The sequence below is a fragment of the Glycine max genome, chromosome 2 (assembly GCF_000004515.6).
Source record: "Glycine max cultivar Williams 82 chromosome 2, Glycine_max_v4.0, whole genome shotgun sequence".
NCBI lineage: Eukaryota > Viridiplantae > Streptophyta > Magnoliopsida > Fabales > Fabaceae > Glycine > Glycine max.
In genome coordinates, this window is record NC_016089.4 from 14,666,627 (window position 1) to 14,694,425 (window position 27,799).

Here is a 27,799-nt window from a genome sequence, read left to right on the forward strand (position 1 = left end):
ATTAAAAAAATACATTTTATTAAAACATTGTGTAAACGCAGATCCTCTCTCCCTTGTTTTCCCAAATTTCGTATGAAAGTGATGATATAAGAAACTCTTCTTATAAACTGCGATGTCCTTTAAGATAATTAGATCTCAAAATACATGTAAACATACTTCTCTAATACACTACTATTAATCCACTAAGAGTCCTTTTAAACACTAGGGATGTCCTTTCAGAGTAACCATATAGAAAAGTTACATTTAGATATCCATTACACACTATTTATTATAGTAAAAAAACATTAAAAAAATATATATTTCAATGCTTTTTTTTCCACAAGTTAATAATAACTAATTAAAGTATACATTTTAATTACTTAAAAAATTAAATAAAACCCTTACTTATAGATAAGACACTTTGCAGATACTTCTTTTGGTCGAGTATGCAGATGATAACTTCTAAGTTTACTTAAAATTTCTGTCACATAACAATCGTTAACGTTGCGCCAGTAAATTTTATCAAGTAGAACTGGCTTAAATCACACATCCCCAATATTCATCCTCACATACATGCATCTCTGGCCTTTGGGGAAAAGGACAGTGCTCACTCCATTATTTACAAATGTGACAGAAAGAAAAGTGGCAACCAATTTTGAGAAACTGATCTTCAAGACAATTCTTTATCAACAGGAGTGCTATATCATATGATAACTTCTCTTAAAAGGCAAAACCTTATTATTAGTAATTAAAGGCAATATAAAGAAATTTTCATTTTCCACAGATGCGTTTCCAGAAGAAGAAAAAAAGACACCAGAATCCCCCCTATGACAAAGCTGTGAAAGTTACCAACGGAGATATTGCAATCAAAATATACATATATTTCCCCTATGCGTGTTACATGAAAAGATAACAAAAAAAAAAGTTACAATATAGCACAGATAAATAAAATCCTAATCTGAGGTTGCCAAAAAAATATTAGCTTTCCCCGGTCGCTGCAGGGGGTGGTGAAGAGGCCTTATCATCCTCGTCATTAGGAGTATTTGATTTTATATACGACCGAGCAACATCTAACATCACATCAACTTCTTTCTTGTACTACATTGTTAAACAACAATTTTTTCTATTAATTAAAAGCTGTTAATACCAGCAATTTGAAGGAACTATTATTATACATGCAATAACTCTGTCAACAAAAGATCTACCAACCTCATTGACTGCCCCTGACTTTATTTTGGATTGCATAACACACCATTTCTTGAAATGTGCACCTGCAAAAGCAGAGAAGGAAGGGAATGAAGCCAGATTTGATTTTTTACTTTAATATTTCCCTAATGATTTTCACATAGGCCATGTCCTCAGAATTTTAGCTTGTCCCTGATTCTAACATGGTAATCATAAAATTTGTATCTAGTTATCAATGCCAAGATAGTGGCAGAGCAGCCAATCCCAAAATTGCTTTAATCTGCTACAGAATACAAAGGTAGAACAGAAGATTGAACGGGTACAGCAGAATGACGACTAAAACATAACCACCCACAAAAAAGGGGATGAAAACAAAGGGTGAGCAAAGGAACAGGAGTAGAGGAAGACATGGGTGTGCCTGGAAATGCTGGCAAACAGCGAGTGCTGTGTGAATAAAGTTTAGCTGTGAACACAGTTTCAAATCATACAGGCTGTACTAATGAAAGAAAAAGGGGCAAAATCATGAAAATATCCCAAGAAACAAATAATATCATGGGTTTTATAGTTAACACTTTTTTGTGGTGGGTGATTAGTAGAGAACCGCATCATCAATGACAGACTTAAATGAGGAATAAGTAAAATGGGACAATAGAGGAATTTCAACCACAACTTACCCACTTTTATGTCCAGAGTACATGAGGTTTCATTAATTGTCTCCAAGCTCCATTTACAGTGTACCTATTGGACCAAGAACAGAGCACCATCTTTTATCAGAAAAATTATAATATATAATATTAGAATAAATATGCCAGGAGACAAACAAATCACAGTTTAATGAAGGGACAATTATTGGTATGTTTTTTTATTCGATTTTTAGTCCTTCCAATTATAAGAGGTGTAGCCATCTAGGATTTTTAAAACAAGTATTTTTAAAGGGTAGAACCAGTTCTTTCTCCCTTTTGATAGATAGTCACAAATGAACATCTTAAAAGAAAACTGATGATAGTAAGTTTTTACATTAATACTTAAAATGTCTATCCTTCCCTTTCCAGTTGGCATTGCTTTGATAAGGGCATTGTAAACCATAACAAAAGCTAGAACACAAGTATTTGATAGTTGTTTGGTCGGTTGCAGCTTCACACTCATTCTAAAGGTGCTAAGCAATTTTATTTTATGTGCAATACCAACATGCCTAACGAGGGTAAGATAATAGATTAATTCGCTATAAGGATTATTGAATAAATGATTAATGAAGAACTTGAAAAGTAGATGTGTTTGGCAATTTTTTGTGCCTTCCTCAGCCACACTTAAAGATTAAAGTTTGGATTTACAATAATAAGCAATATATGCTTTACGAGCAATGGTCTTCAATGGCAATTGGGAGTTTTCTTGACTATACATATCATACGTGCATCTATTAAACTAATGAACAATAAAAGTATAGAAATGGAATGATTCAAATCAGATCACAGGACTGAGTATTCAGATATTTTAAGTATTGCCTAACCTCAAAGTAGGATCCAAATGGAACATCATGTGCCTGTTGCACAGTCTCAAACACCTAAGAGAAGTCATAAACAACATTTCATTAGTTATTTTGAACTCCGAACTCCGCAGAGAAGTTGTTTTTTTTTGGGGGGGGGGGGGGGGAAAAAAGGAAAGGATAAGAGTTGCAATTTGCAAAAGCGAAGGAAGTTAACCAGGCCACAAAAGCTATTTAAACTTGAAACATAATCAGTTATTACATTCTCATTGACTAATTTAATATTTCGTCATAAGCAAATACAAGCAACAGTCTAACCAGGTTTGTCTTGTCTGGTGATAGAACATGATGTTGCCACTCTGTCATGGCTGTGTCTGGAGGGCACATAGGGCTGTTACAAAGGGATCTGAAGGTTATCTCTCGGACTTGTCCATCATATTCATCTGCTGTATGCCACTGACCCATCTGCAAACAGGATAACCATAGAGCAAACCAACACCTTAAGACCCAAAGCAAGGCTATCAAAAGTTAAATACATGCAGAACAAACAAATCATCTGAAACCTCAATATTCATCCATTCCAAGTTTAGAGTAAAACATCAAGACATAATCAAAATGTTGCGCCGAGAAAAGAAATCTAATTTTAACGGTAACCACAAATAATCTTACAGACAAATTCTGATTACCACCTTTCCATAATCAATTAAACAAAATTGTCAGAAAGCCAGTGTTTTCTCAATGACAATTGAGGCGGTCAGAGAGAACTAAATAAAACGAGTATATGTAAGACTATACAACTTCCAAGATTAAAAAAAGAAAAAAGAAACTACGTACTACTATTACTAAGTCGTACTCTTCTTTATTTTTAATAAAAGAAGAATCTATAAAGGAAAAGGAGAGAAATGTCATATAAGGGTGAGAAAGCATCACCTATAATAAGATCTACAATCCATTTGCAAATGAATGATAGAGTAACCACTAGTATGAGAACCCTTGTAGATGAGACTAAGGACTATTCTGTAAGGATGTGTTTATGTCACAGCTCTTACCTTGAGTCCTTGCTTGTTTAATCTAGTTTTAGATATGCTTACCAAGAACATAGAAAACATTATCCCTACATGCATGCCTTTTGTGGATGATATGTTTTGATTGAGGAATTTATGGAAGAGTTTAACTCTAAGCTTGAACTTTGGAGACAATCATTGACATCAAAGGGTTTTTTCATTTGAGTATGAATAAGACAATACAATACACATTTCAATCTTCCATGGAAGGAAATTAAAGAGCCTCTCAATCTCTCTAAAAAATAGAATAAGTACCATAAACAGAGAAGGAAAGAAATTAGATCAGGAGAGAAACAAGAACAGATTTTGAGCAGTCTATACTAGTTGGAAAAATGAGAGAGAGGGTGAGAGAGAAAGAGACAAACACAGAGACAGGGCGAGAGATGAGATCGGGAGAGAGCCTGAGAGAGAGAGAGGTCGTTCAAGACTTAGGAACCAGCAGTGGAGGGAGAGACATCTTGATGGGGACAGATACAGTCAGGTTGAGAGAGGAAGTGGGAGAAGGATTTCCAGGCATCCTGCAGGAGATAATCATCGAGATGACCAACGACGATATGACACTGAACTTCAGGAGGGCCAATGGACCCAAGTCCGTGGCAGGAGGAAGGCTCGAGCAAAGGAAGGAAATGGTATAGGAGGGGGTCAACACAGACAGAACGCCTCTAAATATGATCACAGTAGAGGAAGCTTCAATCTAGCAACATGGAGGAGCCGACCAGATGTAACTTCTTTTTATTTTGCTCACTTTCCGAATCACATCTGTGAGAAAGACCTATGGAAGATATTCCAGGAATGGGGGAAGGTGTGGGAGATTTTCATATCTAAAACAAGGAACAAACAGGGCTTTCGTTACAGTTTCGTTCGCTTCAAAGGGGAAGAAAATGAGGATAGTTTGGAGAGACAACTTGATAATAATATTTTCATAGAAGGTATGAAGTTGTTCGTCAACAAGCCGAAATTCCAGAGAGGAGGTATCAAGGAAGTCAGGACTCTTGCTGGAATAGTTAATCGAGCAGGAATGAAACGCAGGGAGTATGAAACTAGAAGGCAAGACCCCATCCCACATCCCAAGCTCAAATCGTACGTGGAAGTTCTGAAGGATAATCATAAGGAGGAGGCCAAGACTACACATGAACCTATGATCGGGACGGAGGATGCAGCAGTTAAGACCGATTCCATAGTCATTCACACAAACAAGCAGAACACAGGGTGGTTGGAGAATATATGGGTGGGGCGTGTGAAAAACAAAGCCATGTTTGAAAAGGTAGCGGAGGAGGTCCAGGGGGTGTTTGATATGGAGATGAAGATCACTTATTGGGGTGATGACTTAGTTCTGTTACACGGTTTGGATGAAGATGGAGCTCGTCAGCTTAATGACCGAGAACAACAAAATGGACGAACCCCTTTTATCTCTATCCAGAGATGGTCGCCCGAGATGAAGCCCTCTCATCGTCTAGCATGGATATACATCTGGGGCCTTCCACTAACGGCATGGGATGAGGAGAACATGGCGAAACTGGTATCGGGCTTTGGAGAGCTCATCGAGCTCGATGAAGAGACGGAGGAGCGATCGAGGATGGATGTGGTGCGTGTCCTAGTTCGCACAAAGGAGAAGCCAAACATAGCCCGTTCGTTGATAGCCATCGTGGATGGAACGATGCATCAGTTGGAGATGAGAGAGGAGATGGGCTTCAGGTGGGGAAGACGGAAGAGCTTGATGGTATCGGAATCCTTCCCACCATCGCCGTTCACCACGACTCTGGCGGAATCCGATGACGAGCTCACCAATCGTATCTCCGATGGAAGATCTTCTGTCGGTTTCTCCGATGTCTCTCCCTGCCTCAGGTCCGGCCTCCTCCACAGTCGGCGGCGACAGTGGGCCCGGACTCTCAACCTTTGGAGCGCGGAAACCGAAGTCTTGACAGATGTCGACATCGAGCCTGGTCGTCCCTGCGCCTATCAGTCTGAAGCTGCAGGAACGACAGGCGAAGGGCTGGCAAAAGAGGATCACAACGGTCCTCTCATCCCTAACTTGCATGCATATGGTAAGGCTGACCATAGGGATGTCTGTCCTATCCAACCCCACGACAGAGAAGACGATATAGCTAATGAGGACAAAGTGAAAGTTGACACAGAAAAGGGAACTTGTTTTCGGGCTATGCAGGATGACCCTGCAGTTATTACCCTGCAGACCCCCCCAATGGTCTATAGGGATTCGAATTTGGCTTTTTCAAATGAAAGGGGCACAGGATATGCAACCATGACTTCGGTGGAGGATAGAAAGGACCAAAAGTTGGGCCTTGTCTCTAAGGGCCCGTTCCCAAAAGAAGGTGCAGTTGGAAATGTTAAAGTCTATGTTAGAAAAAAGGAGGGTGGTAAAGAAAAATACAAGGCCCAATCTTTTTTACAATCCACATCTCGTGACACCAGAAATGAGGGGGACATTAGAGTCTTGGACCCTGGGGAAAAACCTGGAACCCTTAGTGAGACTGATACCCAACCTGAAGCAGTCTTAGCCACCTCGGACACAACTCTTTTTCAACCTCAGCCTGGCCCCACCCATACTCCCATATCTAACTCTCAGTATAAGGAGGCCCAGGAGGGGAGGGATTTTCACACTTCAGACCCAGGAGGGCCGATTCCTCAGCAGCAACACCCTTCCCATAGCCCTGGTCCCAGTAATGATGTTAGTAAAGTTTTTTCTGACAAAGAGGAAGCGTTTCATATGGCTATCGCTAGAGAGTTGGGGGTGTCTTATTGTAAGTCTAATAACAGTAAGGACAACACCTTGAATGAAGACAACAGTAGTAGATGTTCCAATGATTTAACAGGTCTGATGGGAATGAAGCAAATTGAACCATGAATATTTTATCCTTCAATTCTAGAGGGCTGGGCAGTGGCATTAAGAGGTCAGCCATTAGGAAGCTAACCTTGGCCAACAATGTTGACATGCTTTGCTTACAGGAAACTAAGAAGGAGTCCATAGACAAATCTTTCTGTCAATATTTGTGGGGGGATGATAATGTTTCTTGGGAGTTTGTCCCTTCTATTAGTGCAGCAGGAGGACTTCTGTGTCTTTGGGATAATGACTCTTTTGTGGTGGATAGAAGGATAGTGGGCAGAGGTTACATTCTGCTGGAAGGAACATGGACAAAAGAAAACAAAAAGGTCTGCATCACTAATGTCTATGCTCCCTGTGATTTGCAGGGAAAGAGACAACAGTGGGAGGAGATTAAAATTCTTAGATCTTCCCTTCTTGAAGGCCTTTGGTGTGTAGTGGGTGATTTTAACTCTATAAGACACCAGCATGAGAGGATCAGCTCATCTCAGTCCCTGGGGAACTTCAACAGCTCTTCTGAATTTAATTCTTGGATCTCGGACATGGCTTTAGAGGAAGTCAGATCTGTTGGAAGGATTTTCACATGGTATAGACCTAATGGAACTGCAATGAGTAGATTGGACAGGTTTCTTCTATCTGATGAGTGGTTGTCCCAATGGCCAGATTCCACACAATTTGTGCTTGATAGGGATTATTCTGATCATTGCCCCATTCTTTTGAGGTCTAGAACCATTGACTGGGGGCCTAGACCTTTTAAGATTATGGACTGGTGGCTGCAGGATAAAGAATTTCAGAACATGGTGCGCCACAGATGGGGCAACTATCACCCTAGTGGGTGGGGCGGTTTTGCCTTAAAGATGAAACTGAAGTTCATTAAAAGTTGTATAAGGCATTGGAGCTCTCAAAATGGTGTTATTAATGCTTCCAAAATTCAGAATTTAAAAAAGGAGCTGAATGCTTTGGAGGCTGGTGGCAATGCTTCAATTTTATCTCAAGCTGAGAGAGATCTTAAGAAATCTCTGCAGGAACAGCTTTGGAATGCAGCACATGCTTATGAATCCATGCTGAGGCAAAAATCTAGAGTGAAGTGGATAAAAGAAGGGGATAGAAACTCAGCTTACTTCCACAGAATGATTAACCACAGAAGAAGGTTTAATGCTATTCAAGGTCTGATTATCGCAGGTGAATGGGTTCAAGAGCCTAACAGAGTTAAGTCTGCAGCTTTAAACCACTTCAAGAACAGATTCTCAGAGCAGAATCTAAATAGGCCTACTCTGGATGGAGTGCACTTTTCTACCATTCATCAAGGAGACAAGGATTGCCTTATTGCTAGATTCTCTGAAGGGGAAATTAAATCAACAGTGTGGGCTTGTGGAGGAGATAAAAGCCCTGGTCCTGATGGCTGTACATTCAATTTTATAAAGCAGTTTTGGGAGACCCTAAAACCTGATTTTACTAGGTTCCTGGATGAGTTCCACTTCAATGGCAGATTTCCCAAAGGAAGCAATGCCTCATTCATAGCCCTCATTCCCAAGACCACTAACCTGCAGACTCTTAATGATTATAGACCCATCTCTCTTATAGGGTGTGCCTATAAAATAGTGTCCAAAATCTTGGCTACCAGGCTGGCTCGTGTTCTTCCTCATATAATAGATGAAAGGCAAACTGCTTTCTTGAAAGGAAGGCATATCCTCCATGGGGTCATGATTGCTAATGAGGTTATAGCTGAAGCCAAATCTAAAAAGAATCCTTGTATGATCTTCAAAGTGGATTTTGAAAAAGCCTTTGATTCGGTCTCTTGGGGGTTCTTAGATTACATGATGAAGCGGATGGGCTTTTGTGAAAAATGGAGACAATGGATATATGGATGTTTGTCTAGTGCAACCATATCCATTCTTATTAATGGCAGTCCCACTTCGGAGTTTGTTCCGCAGAGGGGGCTAAGGCAGGGTGATCCCCTTGCCCCCTTCCTTTTTAACATTGTAGCTGAAGGTCTCATCGGGTTGATGAGGACAGCTATTTCTAAGAACTTATTCCAAAGTTATCAAGTGGGGAGTCACAAGGAGGAGGTTAATATTCTGCAATATGCAGACGATACGCTGTTTTTTGGATCTGCAACTACAGATAATATTAGAGTCCTGAAATCTGTTCTTAGAATCTTCGAGATGGTGTCTGGCCTCAAAATTAATTATGCTAAAAGCCAATACGGGTGCTTGGGGAAATCAGAATCGTGGTGCAGGGAGGCAGCCCTTTTTCTCAACTGTGGTCAGCTGGATATCCCCTTCTCCTACCTTGGAATTCCAGTGGGGACAGCATCTAAAAACTGGAACGTGTGGCAGCCTATCATTAGCAAGTTTGAGTTCAAGCTAAGTAAATGGAAGCAGAAATGTATTTCCATGGGAGGAAGGATAACTCTCATCAACTCTGTACTAACAGCTCTGCCCATTTATCTGCTGTCCTTCTTTAAAGTTCCTAAAAAAGTGGTCAATAAGCTAGTTTCAATTCAGAGAAACTTCCTTTGGGGAGGAGGTTCTGAGGCAGCCAAGATTGCTTGGGTAAATTGGGATACTATCTGCCTTCCCAAGAACAAAGGGGGGCTTGGGATTAAAGACTTGTCCAAGTTCAATGAGGCCTTGCTTGGTAAATGGGATTTGGCAAATAATCAACATCAGCCTTGGGCCAGAATATTAATGTCTAAATATGGAGGATGGAATACTTTATGCTATGGCAGAAATAGAGCTGATTTTTCTCCTTGGTGGAAGGATTTAAGACATGTTTTCCAACATCATCAACATAGTAATTGCATTTTCAATAACTTGAAGTGGAAGGTGGGTGATGGGACCAGAATTAAATTCTGGAAAGACAAGTGGAGGGAGGATGATTTAAGTCTCCAAGATAAGTACCCAACCTTATATCAAGTGAGTACTCAACAGAATCATCCTATTAACTCAATGGGCCTCTTAAGTGATGGAAGATGGGAGTGGAAGATACAATGGAGGAGGCACTTCTTTGACCATGAAATTGACATGGTGGCAGCATTCATGGCTGACATTGAGGCTGTTCAGATTCATCCTTCAAGTCAGGACTATCTCTCATGGGGGGGGATCCTGCTGGTCACTATTCCACAAAGTCAGCCTACAATCTCCTCAAAGATGAGGGTAATTCTTTTGAGGAAGACAGCACTTCCAAGATCATTTGGAGACTGAAAATCCCCCCAAGAGCAAGTGCTTTCTCTTGGAGAATTTTCAAGAACAGACTTCCTACTAGGGATAATCTAAGGAGGAGACATGTGGAGCTGCCCTCTTATAACTGCCCTCTTTGCGATCAGGAAGAGGAAACAGCTGGCCATATCTTGTTTTCTTGTAGGAAAACTAGACACCTTTGGTGGGAGAGCTTGAGATGGGTTAATAGAGAGGGTCCTTTCTCTATTGAACCTAAAAGCCATTTTCTGCAATTCTCTCTTTGGAGTGGGAAAAGCAATGTCGACAAGCGATGGGAAGTTTTCTGGATAGCTCTATCCATGTCTATTTGGAAGCATAGAAATGCCTTGGTGTTTCACAACCAGGATTTCAACTCAGAAAAAGTTATGGATGAAGCTGTATTTCACACCTGGTCTTGGATCAACAGCATGGAGAAAGATTTCCATACTCATTTTAATCAATGGTCTTCTAGCTTAAAGGAGGAAATGTCTTAGGGCCTTTTCTTTAGTTGCATGGGTCTCCACTTTTTGTGGTTATATCTTTGTAGGTGGGGCTGGCAGAGTACTGCCTGTGTATATTCTAATTCTCCTCAGTACTCCTAGTACTGAATTTATTTTAATACTATCAGATTTTTGCTGTGCAAAAAAAAAAAAAAAAACAATACACATTTCAATTTTAGCAAGAAACAAGAGGAAAATGACTTAGGTAAAAATTAAAGATGTCATATGATAAAAAGATTAGGAGAACCACACAACAAAAGCTAGCTATTGTAGTTGGAGAGCTCATGACCAACTCTACTCTATGTTATCGTACTACCATCTGCCAGACTATCCATCATTCTGACAGTGTTGTGTTAATATGGACTCAGTTTTGTTGTGAACCATATGTAGGCAACATATCCATGGGCTGAATATTGTCATGTAGTTATTCATAATTTTGAATTTCCTGTTGAATTTTCTATAATCTGGAAGGTTCATTGTGAACCTGAATCTAGGAAACCACAACCACAAACTAGAAAACATCTAACACAATAAAGTTATCATTATGTGAATCACAAAGAATCAAAGATTAAACCATTTTAAATTATAAAATGAGGATAAACATCTTAATTTGAACAAACTTGTGTCGTGCATCAAGCTTTGCTTTCAACATTGGCAGGCAAAGCAGTTCCTCAATATCAGAAAAAAGCCAAGCTAGCTTGCACAATAATTAATAGCCATTTCTGAGATACAAGAATAAGCATTTTATTATTTCACATTTGATTTCCATTATAACCCAGTTGAGAAATTAACTTTTAAAAATAATGACAATAGCAATTGAAGAAAACTTACCAAAAGATTAGTGTCCTTTCGTACTGAACGATATTTGCTAGTAAAATTTGAACCATCATTCAATAACAAGTTAAAAAACTGCTCAGCTGTGCAGGGAAAAACTTCCTGTAGAAGGATCACTAGTTATATATAAATAATTAAGCTGATAGTTAAACTTGTGAAGATAAAAGGAGAAAACAATGCATACATTGTATATGCCAACTAAAGCCTCTTCTTTGACAAAAGGTTGAAGTTTTCCAGTTTTTGGCATGCTTTCTTCAGGAGCCTTATCTAGTATCTTATTTCCTCTGACAGAACTACTATGTGCACGCAGCTCTGACTCTGCATTTTCCTGTATAATGATTAACAAAAACACTGAATTTCTTGAAATTGTTCTCTATTTATACAAAAATTTCAGGGTAAAAATTACTATGAAATTGAAAAGGAAAGAAAAAAATCAGGTCCAAACACATTTCATCATGGGAAAGATCTTATTCAGACACACCATTGGATTTATCAATTCAAATGATCTATTGACAGATTTCCTCACAAAGTCATTGGGAGCTCCTTGAGTTAGTTATATGCATATCAAGCATGCATACTTGAAAGTGTTGGAGATTAAGTGAAATTTATAATTAGGTAATTAATAGATATTATGCACTGCATGTAATTATGTAAATCAGGATATTATGCACTGCATAGCGAAGAGCCTCTAGACAATGGGGTACGAAGTTTTTTATAAATATTCTCTCCGGACCAAAACTATTGATGTTTTAGCTTCATTTTTTCTAAAACTATCGATGTTTTACAAATTCCAAGTCTCATTAGTTATTTTCTTCCAAATATACTATTGATGATCTATTCCACAACCACTCCCAATCATAGATATTAAATGAAGGCATTTTAGACTAAATTTGTAGTTTGTGAGTAGCATTAAATACTTCTTAAGCTATGAGCAACTATGCATTTTTTTTTTTGGAAGGCAAAAGATATATTATATATTATTCATAATAAACACAGCAGCACCAGAAGTACTGCTGGTGATTTATACATAAGTGCAGTGCACCTAATAACCACCCTCCAATACAAAATTAAATATCAACATTAGCCCCACCACATATACTAGATATGTGTAACCCATATTAGCCAAAATATTCCACAAGGTTGGACGACCAATAGTTGAAGGAAGTACAGAAATTTTTGTCTCTGGACTTTAACCATGACCACAAGAGGAATAAAGCATCTTCCAACACTTTTGGTGGTTCAAATCTCTTGCCTTGGAATATCAGAAAATTCCTATGCTGTCATATTGAACTTGTTAATGCTATCCACCATCGACGCCATCGACTTTGATTTTTCCCAGCTCCAAAGCCATCACAGAATTGAGCATAATGAGATGCTGGAGAGGCTGCAAGAGGTCCAACCATCCGATTCCACCTCATGGATTCCCACCATAAACCACTGGTCAATTTACAGTTGAAAAACAAGTGACCAGCCTCCTCTTGATAATATCCACATAAAGGGCAAGTGTGTTCCTGAATGGGTACATTTCTTTTTAGGAGATTGTGTCTAGTGGGTAATCTATTTTTGATAAGTCTCCAAGAAAAAACCGCAGCTCTTGGGGGGATGTTAAGCCTCCAAATTGTCTTGTAGATGTTGGCCTGAGGGAGATTTCTGTTGGCAGTGATTAACAATCTGTAGGCTGACCTAGTTGAGTATAAACCCGAAGGATCAGCTGTCCACCTCAAGGTGTCCTGCATTTGAGGCTGGATCTGTGCATTACTAATTACTTCCATAAAATCCACAGCTTCACCCTGTTCATGATCAAATAAATTCCTTCTCCATTTTAAATCCCCATTGTCCATGAGATATGTTACCCATATTCAAAATAGTACTGTTCTATTGCCCACTGATGAGGAACAGCTGGTTATATTGCTGTTCAAGGTTAGAATCAGCCCCCAACCATTTATCCTTCCGGAATTTGACTATGCTCCCATCCCCTACCTTCCATATCATGTGTTGATGAATAGGGCTGAATTCAGGCTGCTTAACTAATTTTCGAAGATCCCTCCACCATTGAGAGTGCCAAGGTCTATCTCTGCCATTATTAAGATCTGCCCCCAGCCACCATATTTGGATGTTAGAATTCGAGCCCATAGCTGGTTTTGATTAGAGGATAAGGCCCATATCCATCTTCCCAACAAAGCTGCATTAAATCTAGTAATATCCTTAATCCCAAGTCCCCCAACCTCCTTGGGGAGGCAAATGCCCTCCCACTTCACCCACGCAATTTTCTTGAGATCTTGAGAACCCCCCCATAGAAAATTCCTTTGTAAAGAGATCACTTTCTGAACTACTTTTTGAGGAATTTTAAAAAAAGATAGGAGATATATTGGTAGAGTAGTTAGTACTGAATTTATCAAAGTAACCTTCCCTGCCATTGATAGGAATTTCTGGTTCCACTTAGATAGTTTTGCTTCAAATTTTTTAATCAGTGGTTCCCACACCAAGCAGCTAGAAGGCTTAGCCCCTATAGGAATCCCCAAATAATGAAAAGGAGTCTCCATCTGCCTACACTTGAGAAAATGAGCTGCATCATGTACCCAGTTGATATCATCTCCAAATATCCCCACATTGCTTTTTGAAAAATTAATCTTCAACCCAGATGCCATTTCAAAGCCCCTAAGCATGGCCTTCAGCACAATTACATTATCCCATAAGGCTTCTCCCACAAAGACAGTATCATCTGCATATTGCAGAATGTTTACTGGCACCTTCTGCTTTCCTACTAGATAACTTCTGTATAAACCTTTGATTAAAGCTGTCCTCATCATACCAGTCAAGCCTTCTGCCACAATATTAAAAAGTAAAGGGGCTAAGGGGTCCCCTTGCCTCAAACCTCTAGTGGGAGCAAATTCCTTTGTGGGGCTGTCATTTATTAAGATTGATGCTGATTGATTACATGCGTTGATCCATTTTCTCCATTTGAGGCAAAACCCCATCCTGTCCAGCATATTGTCCAGAAATGACCATGAAACAGAATCATAGGCCTTTTCAAAATCCACCTTGAACACCAGAGCTGGCTTCTTACATCTTTTAGCTTCCTCTATTACCTCATTGAGTATCAAAGTTCCATGAAGGATGTGTCTATCCTTTATGAAGGCTGATTGCCTCTCATCAATGAGGTCAGGCATCACTTTTCTTAGCCTGTTGGCCAGTAATTTGGCTATTATCTTATACATACAGCCAATGAGGGAGATGGGTCTGTATTCATTAAAAGATTGTGGATGGTTTATTTTAGGAATTAAGGCCAGAAAGGATGCATTACTGTCCTTAGGAAAGCTTCCATTGACATGAAACTCATCCACAAACCTCCTGAAATCTGGTTTTAGAAGCCCCCAAAACTCCTTTATGAAATTCAAATTGAATCCATCCGGCCCAGGACATTTGTCTCCACCACAACTCCACACAGCATCCTTGAGTTCAAGATCTGTAAATGGGGCAGTCAGCTCCTCCCTTTGTGTGTGGGTAATGATATTAAATTGTACCCCATCCAAGGTAGGTCTGTCAAGCTTTTCCTCTGTGAATCTGGCAGCAAAGAATTTTGCAGCTTTTTCCTTAACCAATTTTGGTTGCTGAACCCATATACTTTCAATGAATATTCCTTGAATTGCATTATAATGTCTTCTGAAATTTATGGATTTATGAAAGAAGCCTGTGTTACTGTCACCTTCCCTGAGCCATTTGATCCTTGATTTTTGCCTCAAGAGTGATTCATGTGCAAATGAGGCCTCCCACAATTCCTGTTGAATGGACTTCATAGTCTTAACTTCATCCTCCCCCAGAGTTTTGTCCTGGGCTAGTAAATCAATTTGATGCAGCTGCTGCTTCAGTTGTTGAATTTTATTCTTGTTGATGTCCCCATTCTCATTACTCCACTTTTTTAGGTTGGATTTTAAATTCTTCAATTTGTTTTTCAACGCAATACTCCCCCATCCAAGTTGCTGATCCCCACACCACACTTCTTTAACCAATGCTTGGTATTGTTTGTTTTTAAGCCAGCAATCCATCACCCTAAATGGCTTAGGACCCCAATCCACCATATCTGTTTTCAAAAGGATTGGGCAATGATCAGAATAATCCCTATGTAGCACTTGTTGAGAAGAATCAGGCCATTTAACTAGCCACTGTTCAGATACCAAGCATCTGTCGAGCCTACTCCTCACAGATCCATTTGGCCTACACCAAGTAAATCTGCTGTCAAAGCATTTGATTTCCTGAAGCTCCATGTCTGATATCCGGTCATTGAATCCAGCACTATCATATACACCCACAGTCCTTTGAGACGAACCTGATCTTTCTTCCATGCTTCTAATACTATTGAAATCCTCAAGGAAACACCATACACCCTCAGGATTAGAAGCTTTTAACTGCTTCAATTCTTCCCACAATTCTCTCTTCCCAGCAGTATCACATGGAGCATATACATTTAAAATGAGCAGTTTCAGATTTTCCTTAATCCATCTCCCTACAAGCATTAAAAAATTCCTGCCTTTCACCCTCCCATCTACCTCAAAGGCTAGATTGTTCCACATGCAAAGTAGTCCTCCAGCAGTGTGAATTGATGGAACACTGTCCCAAGATACATTAGAGTCTCCCCATATGTTCTGACAAATGAGCTTGGTGATATTTTCCTTCTTTGTTTCCTGTAAGCATACAAGGTCCACCTTATACTTTAAGTTGAGCTTTCGAATAGCAGCCCACTTAACCCCCCTGCCCAAGCCTCTGCAATTATATGAGAGTATTATCATTAATACAGTTGTCTTCTCCCTTCTCTGCTGCCAATCTCTCTGCTCCATGTTTGCCATAAGTCCCATAAGCTGCTGGATATCTCCCCCACGGGTCAAGCCCATTTGGTTTAGTAGCTCACATTGTCTCTCGGTAATGGCTTCTTTCTCTTTCTCTAATAGAACAGAATTTGACTCTGTCAATAGCTCCTTTTGGGCTTCTTTCTTTTTGCACCACTTTCTCCTTGAATACACCTGCAGAACATTGGGTATCTCCTGTTGTTGCTGGTGGGAGATATTGTATTCCTTCAATTGGGCCTCGGGGGTGTTAAGAGTGAAAGGCCCAATGTGGTTGTGAACTTCTGAATACTCATAGAGAGGAGTGTGTGGGCCGTTATGATCAAAACTAGTCTCCACATTTTGACCAAGCTTAGGGTCAGCCTCAGCCTCAGAGGGGCAGTTTGCAGAAACTCGAGCAAAAGAGCTGGACCCTGCCTTGTTTATCTCGGCAAGCCTATCACATATCTTTTCTGAATCCACTGCCTTTTCATCAAAAGTTACAGGATAGGGTGTTTGCTGTTCTTTGACCATTTCAAATTGTTTTCTCTTTGGGCTGGTTACGGTATCTGAGATAGACGTTGGACCCATCATCTTGTCGGGTGGGTCATTACCCACTGGTTCATTCACACGCAAGTGCCCAGTGGGTAATAGTGATGACTGTGTGTCATGGCACTCATCGGCAAGTTCTCCGACGCCTCCTAACGGAAGCATGCCGGTCGACCACGAACGTAAGGTGGCCATGTCGTCTTCATCTTCGTCAGAAATAATCTCTTCAGATGAATCCCATGTGCTCCTCCCATGGCGGTTTCCGTTTGGCTCCACACCACCATTTTCTTCAACGATGGAGACACGATAACTCGCGCCGTCAATATGGACGACCGTGACATGTTGAATTAACGGCGGCCACGATGTCCTAACCAGGACCCTAGCCCTATCAAGTCTTTGCATGAGCTCAACATCGTCATCAACGTCCACGAGATCACCCACTGCCGCCACTATCCTACGAATATTCTCCATCTTCCACGCAACAACCGGGATACCCCAACAGCGAATCCATACCAGTCTGTTTTCTGTCCGCAGCTTAGGATTCCATTTCGTCAGTGAATAGAACAGTGATGAGGCCTGTTCTGTCTCTTCACGTAAGATCTCAACTGCTCTCTTGTCTGATAGGCCAAGAAGAAGGGCCATGTCATCACCCAAATATTTGGCCGAAATTCCTGGGCCTACATGCCATGCTACTTCCTCTTCCAATCTTTCGAAAATCTCCAACTTCTTCAATCTGCTAACCCAGACATTTTTATATCGTACTTTGTCATCCTCCGAGATGTCCATCGAAAGCGTAGACCATGAACTGCCATCTCCGGCGAAGTGGTTGTCGTCCTTGCTCGAGTGGTTTGACCTCTTTATCAGCGACGCCGCTACCTCTGCGTATGATCTCTTGGTTGTTTTGCTCACTGCTGCTCTACGCGAAGCTTCCTCCTTACATACATTTTCGACCATGCCCACCCCCTTATACACGAGCTTGTGTTGAGTTTGGTCCTTCATTGCCTCACCACGTCCATATTTGGGGATGTTCACGTGTAATTTGAGACCCCGTATGAAGCTGTTATCAAGGTCCCTTTCGACACTTCTCGTATCTGCTATTCCTTTGAGGCGAACAAATCCGTATCTCCTCCCCTCTTTGTTCCTCCGGTTGGGGATGAAAATCTCTTTCACCTCCCCCATGAAAATCTCTTTCACCTCCCCCCACTGACGGAAGTGGGTCCATAACTCCGCCTCGGTTACCTCCTCTGGGAATCTGGTGAAGTAAAACGAGGTGATGTCTACACCTTCCCTCCAGTTCCTCCGAGAGCTTTGCAGTCTACGCCCCTTCCCACCGTTTGCCTGTGTGCGCAGATATCTACTCTTCCTAGACCTCACCGTCTTCCACTCATACTCACTATCTCTCGGTTGCACTTCCTCATTCTTTCGTTCTCTCATAGTGTTTCGCTCAAAGACATTGACCCCCTCTCTCACGTTCTCCCTCTCTCTCCCTCTCCCTCTACCCTTCACTCTCACATTCTCTCTGTTTCTCGCTCTTTCACTCATTCTCTCTCTAGAAACACTGTTACTTTCATATGATTGTGTGCAACTATGCATTAACCTTAAACATCTATAGTTTTGGTCCAAAGGGAGTAAGAACCTTCGCTGTGTAGATCAGGAACACACAATTCATCTAATGTCCCTTGTTTTCCCTCTATTGGCACACATCAGTTTCATAATGTGTTCCCAAATCACAACATGGCATAAGATTTTATTACTGGCAACATTTGGCTCCCCTAATCTGATAGGATGTTTTAAAGGCTAAAGTACAAAATATAACGGTTGATGGAAAAAGTAACAGTATAGATTGTCATAAAATATATACAAACTCAGTACTTTAGAGGAGTCATATTCCTATGTTTGATCTTTTATAGATTTCATAATAAGATGCAACTTATTCAAAAAATAGATATAAACTTGTACAATTGAGCTTGTATTATAGACAGTGAAAACCAAATTGATTAAGCAAGAGCTGTAACCTTCTTCTCAGCTTCCAACATTTCATGGAAATTCTTTGCTGCACGCTGTAGATTTCTGAATGCATGATTCCTGTTCCAAAATGATGCAAACATATATCTGACCCTACCTGAAATAAAGAAAAATACAGATCTAATCAAACAATCTGACAAAGGCCATCATCTGTGTGATAATATATAGTGCTTACTTTTATTCACTAAATAAAAACGTTCAGGGTTAGTTTGTAAAAGAAATATTCAGAATAACATTAATAATAGTGTCCAGCAATACAGTAAGATGTCAATATTTAGAAAAACATGAAAGTCAGTCAACAACAAAGGAAAACCCCCATGCACCAAATGTGATTGTTGTGATACAAATAGAAAACATGTAGAACCACAGTACCACACACAAAGAGAGGAAGCAAGCTGATTGAATGCCTTAAGTTTAATTTGATTGATTTTTTTATGAAAAAATCTGGACAAGTCAGAAGCATTGAATTGAATCATAAAGTACAATAGAAAAAGTTACTCCAAGAAACTAAATAAATGTTTCAAACAACAAATTACTAACCATCAGGACTTCCCAAAGGAGGGACACCATGTCCACCAGCACCCATGCGAAGAATAATTGTTATAGCAGGATTAATAAATGCATGTTGACTCCTTCGTATCTTAAGAAAAAGTAGAATTGTTACACCGAATGGAAGTTTTAATTTGACTGAAATATTTGGTGCAGATGGGAAGAGAAAAGCAAAGGAGATAGTACCTCATCTATATCTTCAAATGGAATAACCACCTGGCAAATATCCCAAAAAAATGATAGTATAATTAATTTAGAAAAAGAAAAGGACACTATAAATACAAAAAACCCAGGAATCACAACAAATAACAGATTGACAGTGTCAATCATAAAGGGCTTATTTTTTTTGCTTAGTTTTTCTTCTAAAGTCATATATATTACTATTAGTAATACAGTTTCAGGGGGCCTGGCCCCTCCTTTGAATAAAAAAAAAGTAATACAGTTTCAGTAAATGAAGGTCCAGGCAAAACTCTGAGCCTATGACTAAAAATACAACTGTTTCCCTAAATGAGAAACTTTACATGAAATCTAAAGAGAGTTATCTGTACACCAATTCATACAACAGTTTGTACAACAACATTTTTTTGTGTTTAACTCTCTCCTACACATCATTTATTACATGTCATAATGATGGAGAAAGATAGACACAAAAAATGATGTATAAATTGTTGTATGTGTGTATCATATCTCAAATCTAAATTACTCCAACTCCAATTTTTATCAATCAGTCAAACATTATCAGAAAATCCTAAATTAAAACAGCCAGTGATGGATCAATGACCTCATAGTCTCTATTAGGAAAAATCCCACATTGGCTAGAGATAGTGCCGAGATAGAGTATATAAGTGGTGGACAACCCTCACCCATGAACTAACTTTTGGGATTGAGTTAGGCCCAAACCTACATTTTAAGATGGTATCACAGTCTATCCTAAATCCATCAAAAGGGTCACCCACTATATTATTTACGCATCAAGCCCAAAAGTGCTAGGCGAGAGGGGTTTTATTGGGAAAAACACAAGTCCCACATCTGCACTGTATGCTATAGTGTTTGCTACTCAACCTAGATAAAACAGAATTATAGTCTGACCTTCATTTGCTTTGAGAACACATTGGAATGGAAACAAATGTGCCATGCTGAGACATACATACGACCATGGTACAAGAATGACCTCTCAAGTGCACAAGAATAACTATGATCAACAACCTAAAAAATATGCTTCACTTGTCAGATTCGCAAACACAATCATACAAAAGGCCAGGTGTACAAATTCATCTTTTATTTCTGTGCATATTAGACCTTAAAAAAACTACATATTAGTAATCGTTAACCAGAAACAAACAAGTTTAATTTCAGTCAGTAACCTCGTCTGGATGAAGATCAAATATAGTTTGAAGAGGGCCTGGCTTTTGATGGACTACAGTGGGCCACTGTCTTTCCAAGGGAGGCATCCTTCTTCGAGGGTTGGCTCCCCCATAACCATTTATCCTATCAGACCAGTCAATTGATGACTATAAGAAATACACCAACATATGATAATAATAACAGCACCCAAGTATTATCTAGGACCAACATAATACACATTTTTAAAAACAAATATAAACCCAAAAGGCTTACCTGGAAGCATTTCCAGATAGTTTTATTGTTTTTATAAGAAGACAAACCTGACATTCAATTACATATTAAAAATGATATTTTTGAGACATAAAAAAGTATTAGAACTAAAAAAGACAAACAAAAACTTTGAAACCAAACAAAATTTCTTCTGACAGCAGGGATTACCTGCCCTGATGGGCTATCCAAAGTATGCCACACTGCACCAGTTTGACCTTCACTTTCAACTGGAACAGTCACTGAACCAAGAACAGCACTTTTCCAAATTATATCCCAATCATAAATTGTGACATTGATCTGCTACATCAGCAGGGAAAGAAGTCAGTTTCATGAAAACCTACATAACAGGTTTAATCTGTCAATTGAGAAGCTTCTACTGACATAAGGCACAAAATATATGCGGATACTTCTTTAAAGATATCAATCCAAGAATATGCTGAAAATATTATGTTTGGTTACTATAATTAGGTTCAAAAAATTACATTAGCATAGATATATTTATTTTCATTATTCTTCTCATCTGTTTTCTTTGTCTGAGAGTTTAAAAAGAAAATGTATTACTGCATTAAATTTATCATTCAAATACAAAACTAGAATCAAGATGGTATTAAGTGGACACACTTAACATTCTGAATCCAATTTAATTATAAATTAATTACAAATAACAACAAAATCCTTGTCCCACTAGGTGACATGGAATACATAGATCAAACGACACCATTATGTGCCATCATAAATCATGTCTAATAACATACCATTTAAATCTATATACTTCAAATGGTTTGGCCTAAAGTTATCCTTGATCTGCCCCTAACTCTGAGTCTCAATTTATTGAACTATCCTCCTCCATGTAATCTACACTCTCCTTATTAATTAGGGATTCTACAGGTATTCCCCACATAAGCCCAAACCACCAAAGATGAGACTGTATCATCTTTTCCAGAGAATAAGTGCTACCCCAACTTTCTCACTATTGCATTATTGCTATCACATCTTTTTCTATTAACTACAATGACAAATTGACAATGAAATAGTGTTATTTCATTCTAGTAAATAAATTGCATTGCCAATGAAATAAAATCCATTCATACATGGAAAACTATTTACTGCCAAAAAAATATATTATTGTATGTAAAGCTAAGAGGTGGGATAAACTATTTGTTCTATGAAAGAACATAAATCCAGGTAAAAAGCAAAAAATAAAAAAAAAAAATACATACCATGTTCTTGGAAGATAAGTTTAAGGTTATTAAAAAAAAACTTGGTGCTTAATGATAAGAATAGCTTAAACATAAACATTAGTCTGCCAAGAATAGTAAGAATTGAACCTCACAAACCACTGAAACCACTTTCAGCAGCTGCAAACACTTGGTATAATTACTCCAAATCAAAACATAGATGTTAGATGATAATCTAGCTACCTGAACAGGAAGTTCATCAACAGAAAAATTGAACTCCTCGCCCCACATTGGATTTCTTGAACCAGGGACCATGGAGCTGCATCAGCACACAAGAATATCAACTAAGAGGGCTCAATGAACAATGTTGAGCAAAAACATTGATTTTAAGAAGAAGATAACCTCAGTATGGAAAACATATTTTCATATCAGTATGTCACACGTCTAAGTGTCTAACAGACTTTGACAGCGCACATTCTTTATTTTCTTGTCACTCTATGGTCAATTCTGATAGTACATGTATTCCATTTAAAGTACAAAATCTTTGTGCAACATTTATATATATATATATATATATATATATATATATATATATATATATATATATATATTAATGTATGCAGTCACATGCATAAATATATGGGTGCTGTGCACTTATTCCAAGGCATCAAAATATATTATTCCTCCTATATATTAATCCTACACTTACAAATGCAAAGTACAAATAAGACTATCAACAAACTAAATTTCTTTACAAAAGAAAGTAAGAGAACTAAGGTTGATTACAGTAAAGAGCTCTAAACCAAAAAGGCAATGACACAGGCAAGTCGGAAAAATAGTTAAAAGCAAAACTGGATAGTATCTTGCCTGTAGCAGTTTGCTAGATATAAGAAAAATCCTAATACAGTAAAATCTAGTAATGTGTCAAACAAAGATGGAAATATATGCAAAGCAAAAACCTTCCATCTGCAACCTGAATTGCAGAGTAATTAACAGTACAGAGGCCCACAACTCCACATAAATAGTTTTGTTCAAGGCCAAAAATATTACTGGAAAGAATTCCTTGAGACAGGGGAGGCACATAGTTTTGGAGAAGGGGTCTCTGGCTCCCATTTGAAAGAATCCACCCCACCCTAGGGGTGTTCGTGGATTGGATGGGTTTTGAAGAGAAAAATCATTTGATCCAATTATTTCGGTTTTGTTAATTTAACATCCAATTGGTTTAGGTTAAACATTTAATCTGATCCAATTTAAAACGGTTTGGATTGGATCGGTTTTCGGTTTTAATCTTACTTATAACTTTTTTTAAAAAAAAAGGTAAGATATATAATAAATATAATAAAAATAATTTAAAATATCAAATATTTTATTTATATTTCATTATATAACTAATAATAGAATAGTTGGGCATCTTAACTCAAATAATTAGTAAAAATCTCTTTAATTGAATATATTTTTCATAAATAGATATAAGTTATATGATAATTTTATAAGAAATAAAAATGAATGATATTATAAATTTATGAATAAAAATATATGCATATGTATAAGTTTGGTTTGGATTGGTTTTAAAATCAAATCCGATCCGATCCAATAAAAAATTTAAGGTTTTTCAATTTTTTTTATCCGTTCGGTTTTCAGTTTTCAGTTTTTTGGATCAGTTTTTTTGGTCCACATTGGGTTGGTTTAGTTTATGAACACACCCCACCCCCAAGGTACTAACAAAATTTTCCTCTGCCTCCACCATTTATTGGAGAGATAGATTCAAATAAAGGAGGGAAAAAAACTAGATCAACAAACCTGAATCGCTTTTCATTGCCACAAGTGATTATAGCATAAGGATCCGATGTTCCATTTAAGTTTGCACCGACAAGATTCTTGGCAGCCAACAGTTCTAACTTCAAAGAGAATTTAAAAACAAATCCAGATATCATCAATAACTTCCAGTATATATGTATATATATATTCCACATGCGAACCTTAGTGCAAGACACATTGCCTGCTCTGGGGAAGGAGGTCCAGACTAAACTTTGCTAGAAAACCTAAATACCTTGATCAGGTACGCCGAACTGGCTTGAGAATCCACTTTAGACTGCCCCATCTACAAAAATAAGTGCAGAACTGCATGTCAACAAGTTAAATTTTACTCCACGAAGCACCTAACACAAAAATTTAGAGCCACTAAGTTATAAACCCGAACAGTATTATTTTCGTTCTCGACAAGCCACAAACGAACCCTCACGAGCTCGCAGCAGAGACAAAACTGAATGTCAACAAGTTAAAAACTACTCCATGAAGCAACTAACACGAGAATTTCGATCACTAAGTTATAAACCCGAACAGCATTTCCGTTCTTGACAAGCCAACAAACTAGTGATCAGTGATCACAATTCACAATACTAACGAACTCGTAGCACAGACAAAATTGAACGCCAACAAAGTTAAAAATTACTCCATGAAACATCAAGGTCTAACACGAAAATTTCGAGCCACTAAGTTGTAAAACCAAACAGTGTTTCTATTCTCGACCAACCACAAACGCAAACGAACTGTTGATCACAATTCACAATCCTAACGAACTCGACAAAATTGAATCCAAACTACTCCTCTTAAGGAGAATTAATCAATTCCTATAAAACCAGAAAAAGAAAAAAGAAAAAAAGAAATCGAACATAAACTGCAAGATCATTCAATAGAATAAAACACAAGCAACCGTCGAAAAAAAAAAAGAATCTCCGAAAATCTTCCCTGATTCAGAAACAACACGACAGAAACAGTAACGAAGACTGAAATGAAAGCGCGGTGGCAATCGAAGAGCATAGGAAATGACGAAAATAACCTTGTCCTTATCGTCGGCGGCGGAACTGTCGGCGAGCGACGGATCGGCGTATCCGGTCCGTGCGGTGAAGAAGCGGTAGGCGAGGATGACGAAGACGGAGGCGGCGACGGCGACTTCGATCTCCCACAGCGAGGGGAAGAGAAACGCGAAGAGCGCGGAATCAACAAGGGTGACGTTCATGGTGTGGCAACGGAAACGGAGAGAGTAACAAAGAATCAGAAATTGAGCGGTGAAGGAATTGCTCTAGGGTTTAGGGAATGCGGTGTTGAAGCCATGGGAAGAAGAAGAAGGAAGAGTCAAAGTTGGACCGTTGGAAGAGAAAGAAAGAGAGCGCAAAGAAGTGTCAAACAAAACAACCGCACTCGCCTTCTCTACTTGCCTTCTTTTTTTTCTTGCCTGAAACGGCCAAGATAACATAAATAAATCCGGGTTTAGACTTTATAGTTTTTTTTTAATCCGATACTTAAGGGTCCAAACCGATAATTTGTTGGTATACTTTAAACTTTATACGCATAATCATTATTATTAGATTTAATTGTAATTTTGGTTTTTCTAAATCTATTATGATATGTTAGATTATTAAATAATAATTATGAATAAATTAAAAGCCATTAATTATTAGGGTCCAAACGATACGATTAAAGAAACCAGAACACCAAAATTACAATTTATTCTTATTCTTTTTACATATGGTAGTAGTAATTTTTGTTTTGATCATAAAAGCATAGGAATTAAGCAGAATGCATTATGAAATTCGTGGAAATGGTGTAGTATCTTTTATTAATTTAGATTAGCATGCTACTAATATAATAAATATTTCATTAATTGTACAGTTTTTAAATTCAAATGCAATTAATTAAAAAATAAAGGTTTAAAGTCAATACCACTGTTTGCCACCAATACCAGAGTATATTCATTCCTAATTAAAACTTGGTATGTATTTTTGGCCACCCTTTTTTGCCTCATTCCTCCATCTTAAAACTTCAACCTCACGTTTTTCAGTCACTCTTCTCTTTTTACAAGAAGAACGTAACTATTTTTTAGTGTTTTATTTTAAAATACACTTCTACTTTCAATATAAGAAATCTATTTTTTCATTCAATTCTTCATTCTTTAATATCAGAAATTTATAGGCTAAGAATTTTACTAATCTAACCCTTGCTAATTTTTTGACACATGTTATTATTTGTTTGTCTTTTATCAAAATTTGTCTTCTTTTGCAACTTTCTCACGGACTTTTTAACTTTCTTTACATTTTTTATTCATATTTTATTCTATTATCTATCTATTCTATTTAGAAAAAAAACCTTTATTATTTATCATACTTTTTTTTATTTTTTTTATTCTTTTTCATTTGTTTTATATCATTTTAACGATTATTTCTTCTTTTTATTTTTTTCTATTTTCCTTCTTACGTTTTTTCTTTCTTTATTTCTTTTTTCTTTTTGTTATTATCTTTAAAAAATCTTAATTTTTTTCTTTCTTTTTCTTTTTGCGTTATATTTTTTTTTGTATTTTCATTCTAAAATTTATTTTTTCTTTAACATTTTAAAGGTTCTCTCTTTATTACATTTTTCTTTCTTCATATTTGAAATTATAAAAAAAATTATATGTATAATAACTATATGAATATTTTTTATTTAATATTATTTTTTACCTAAAAATAATTTTGTTGAATAATATTTATATTATGTGGTTGAAATTTTGATACTAAAAATTATTTTAAAACTAATTATTTAATATATTTATTATAAAATAATATTTTGTCTCTATATTTAATAACTTTATATGTTAGAATTGTGTGATTAATATTTATATAATAAGATTAAATATCATTTTACATAATTATATAATAATTATGTTAAAAATAATTTATTGAATATATTATTATTACAAAATATTGCATACACAATAATATGATATTTTTATGATAGAAACCACAAATATTATTAATGAGGATAAGGATGAGAATCTAACTACCAACCACATGCCTATTGTAAAATGTTTTATTTAAAAGCATGTATTATTAATTAATATATTTACTACAAAATAATATTTTTTAGTATATTTTAAACATTTCATACAAAATAATCTTATTCGTCAATATTTATAGAACCATGTTGAAACTTCTTACATAAATATATAGCTATATTTTCTAAATCCTTTATTTATTGCATAAATAATCTTCTATTAAATAACTTCAAACTAGTCTTGATTGTGATGAAAAATACATATTTTGATTGGACACCGTCACAGATGTTACATGATTCTTTAAATGGAGACAAAAATAAGTATCTAATTACTTGTCTCATATCTATCATATAGTTTTCTTTAAAGTACATGTCTTGTTAGCTAATATATTTATTATAGATTATTTTTTTTACTCTATCTTTAATAATTTAATAATAGAATTGTATTGGTCAATATTCATGTAATAGTGCTGATTTTTTTTATTAGTAATATATTAAATGTGTTGAAATTAGTTTTATTATATATATATATATATTTATTGGAAAATAAATTTAATATTTTTTATATTATTGCAGATAAAATATTTTGAATTTTATATTTTTAGAGAATATAAATAACTAATTATGTTTGTCTTAATATAAAAATTTAATTTTATAAGGATATGAATTTTAAATATGTTTGAAAATAAGAGTGACCCGATATGCAATATTACTTAAATTTTATTGTATAGTAAGTAGTGTACATATGTATTAAAACTCTATTTTTATTAGGGTCTTGCTAAAAGCATCAGTTAGAAAATTAAAAAAATATATATTAAAAATAACATAAAAGTGCAATTAAAAATCATAAGAAGTATATTTTGATGCATCCCAATAATTACTTTCTTAACTTTCTTAACTAATGTGGTAATTCAAATCCATTCTCATTGAATATGAAACTTAAAAAAATAAAAAAAAAATCTAACATTAATCTAAAGCTAAATATAATCCGAAGAGAAAGATTTCTCAAATTAATTCGACAAGATTGATGGTCGATTTAATTTAAAATAAAAATAAGTGAAGTGGAACAAACAAGGATGCAACAACAACAATAAGAAGCGTGCAATGTTATGTTAGGGTAGTGCCCGACACGTGTCAATGTAAGGGAACAGAAACTTGCACTATATAAGCA

General features: G+C 37.0%; 1 protein-coding gene across 6 annotated transcripts; it reads right to left on the reverse strand.

Moving 5' to 3' along the window:
* Nucleotides 1–699: 699 nt before the first annotated feature.
* LOC100813208 (BAG-associated GRAM protein 1) lies at nucleotides 700–25,074 on the reverse strand. 6 transcript variants are annotated; one of them, XM_003518824.5, is made up of 18 exons: nucleotides 24,659–25,074; nucleotides 23,870–23,920; nucleotides 23,620–23,717; nucleotides 22,063–22,138; nucleotides 20,810–20,938; nucleotides 20,645–20,691; nucleotides 20,392–20,515; nucleotides 20,117–20,233; nucleotides 19,214–19,243; nucleotides 19,019–19,118; nucleotides 18,469–18,575; nucleotides 11,269–11,412; nucleotides 11,082–11,186; nucleotides 2,966–3,112; nucleotides 2,672–2,725; nucleotides 1,839–1,902; nucleotides 1,189–1,250; nucleotides 700–1,077 (listed from the first exon to the last, which is right to left on the reverse strand). In XM_003518824.5, the coding sequence occupies exons 1-18, from the start codon at nucleotides 24,836–24,838 to the stop codon at nucleotides 958–960; spliced, it is 1,755 nt and encodes a 584-aa protein (XP_003518872.1). In that variant the 5' UTR covers nucleotides 24,839–25,074; the 3' UTR covers nucleotides 700–957. The 6 variants fall into 6 exon arrangements, with proteins under 6 accessions (XP_003518872.1, XP_014622515.1, XP_014622520.1 ...); XM_014767029.3 differs by having other exon boundaries at nucleotides 20,810–20,941; XM_014767034.2 differs by having other exon boundaries at nucleotides 20,810–20,941; nucleotides 23,870–23,940; nucleotides 24,659–24,797.
* Between the last annotated feature and the right edge of the window lie 2,725 nt (nucleotides 25,075–27,799).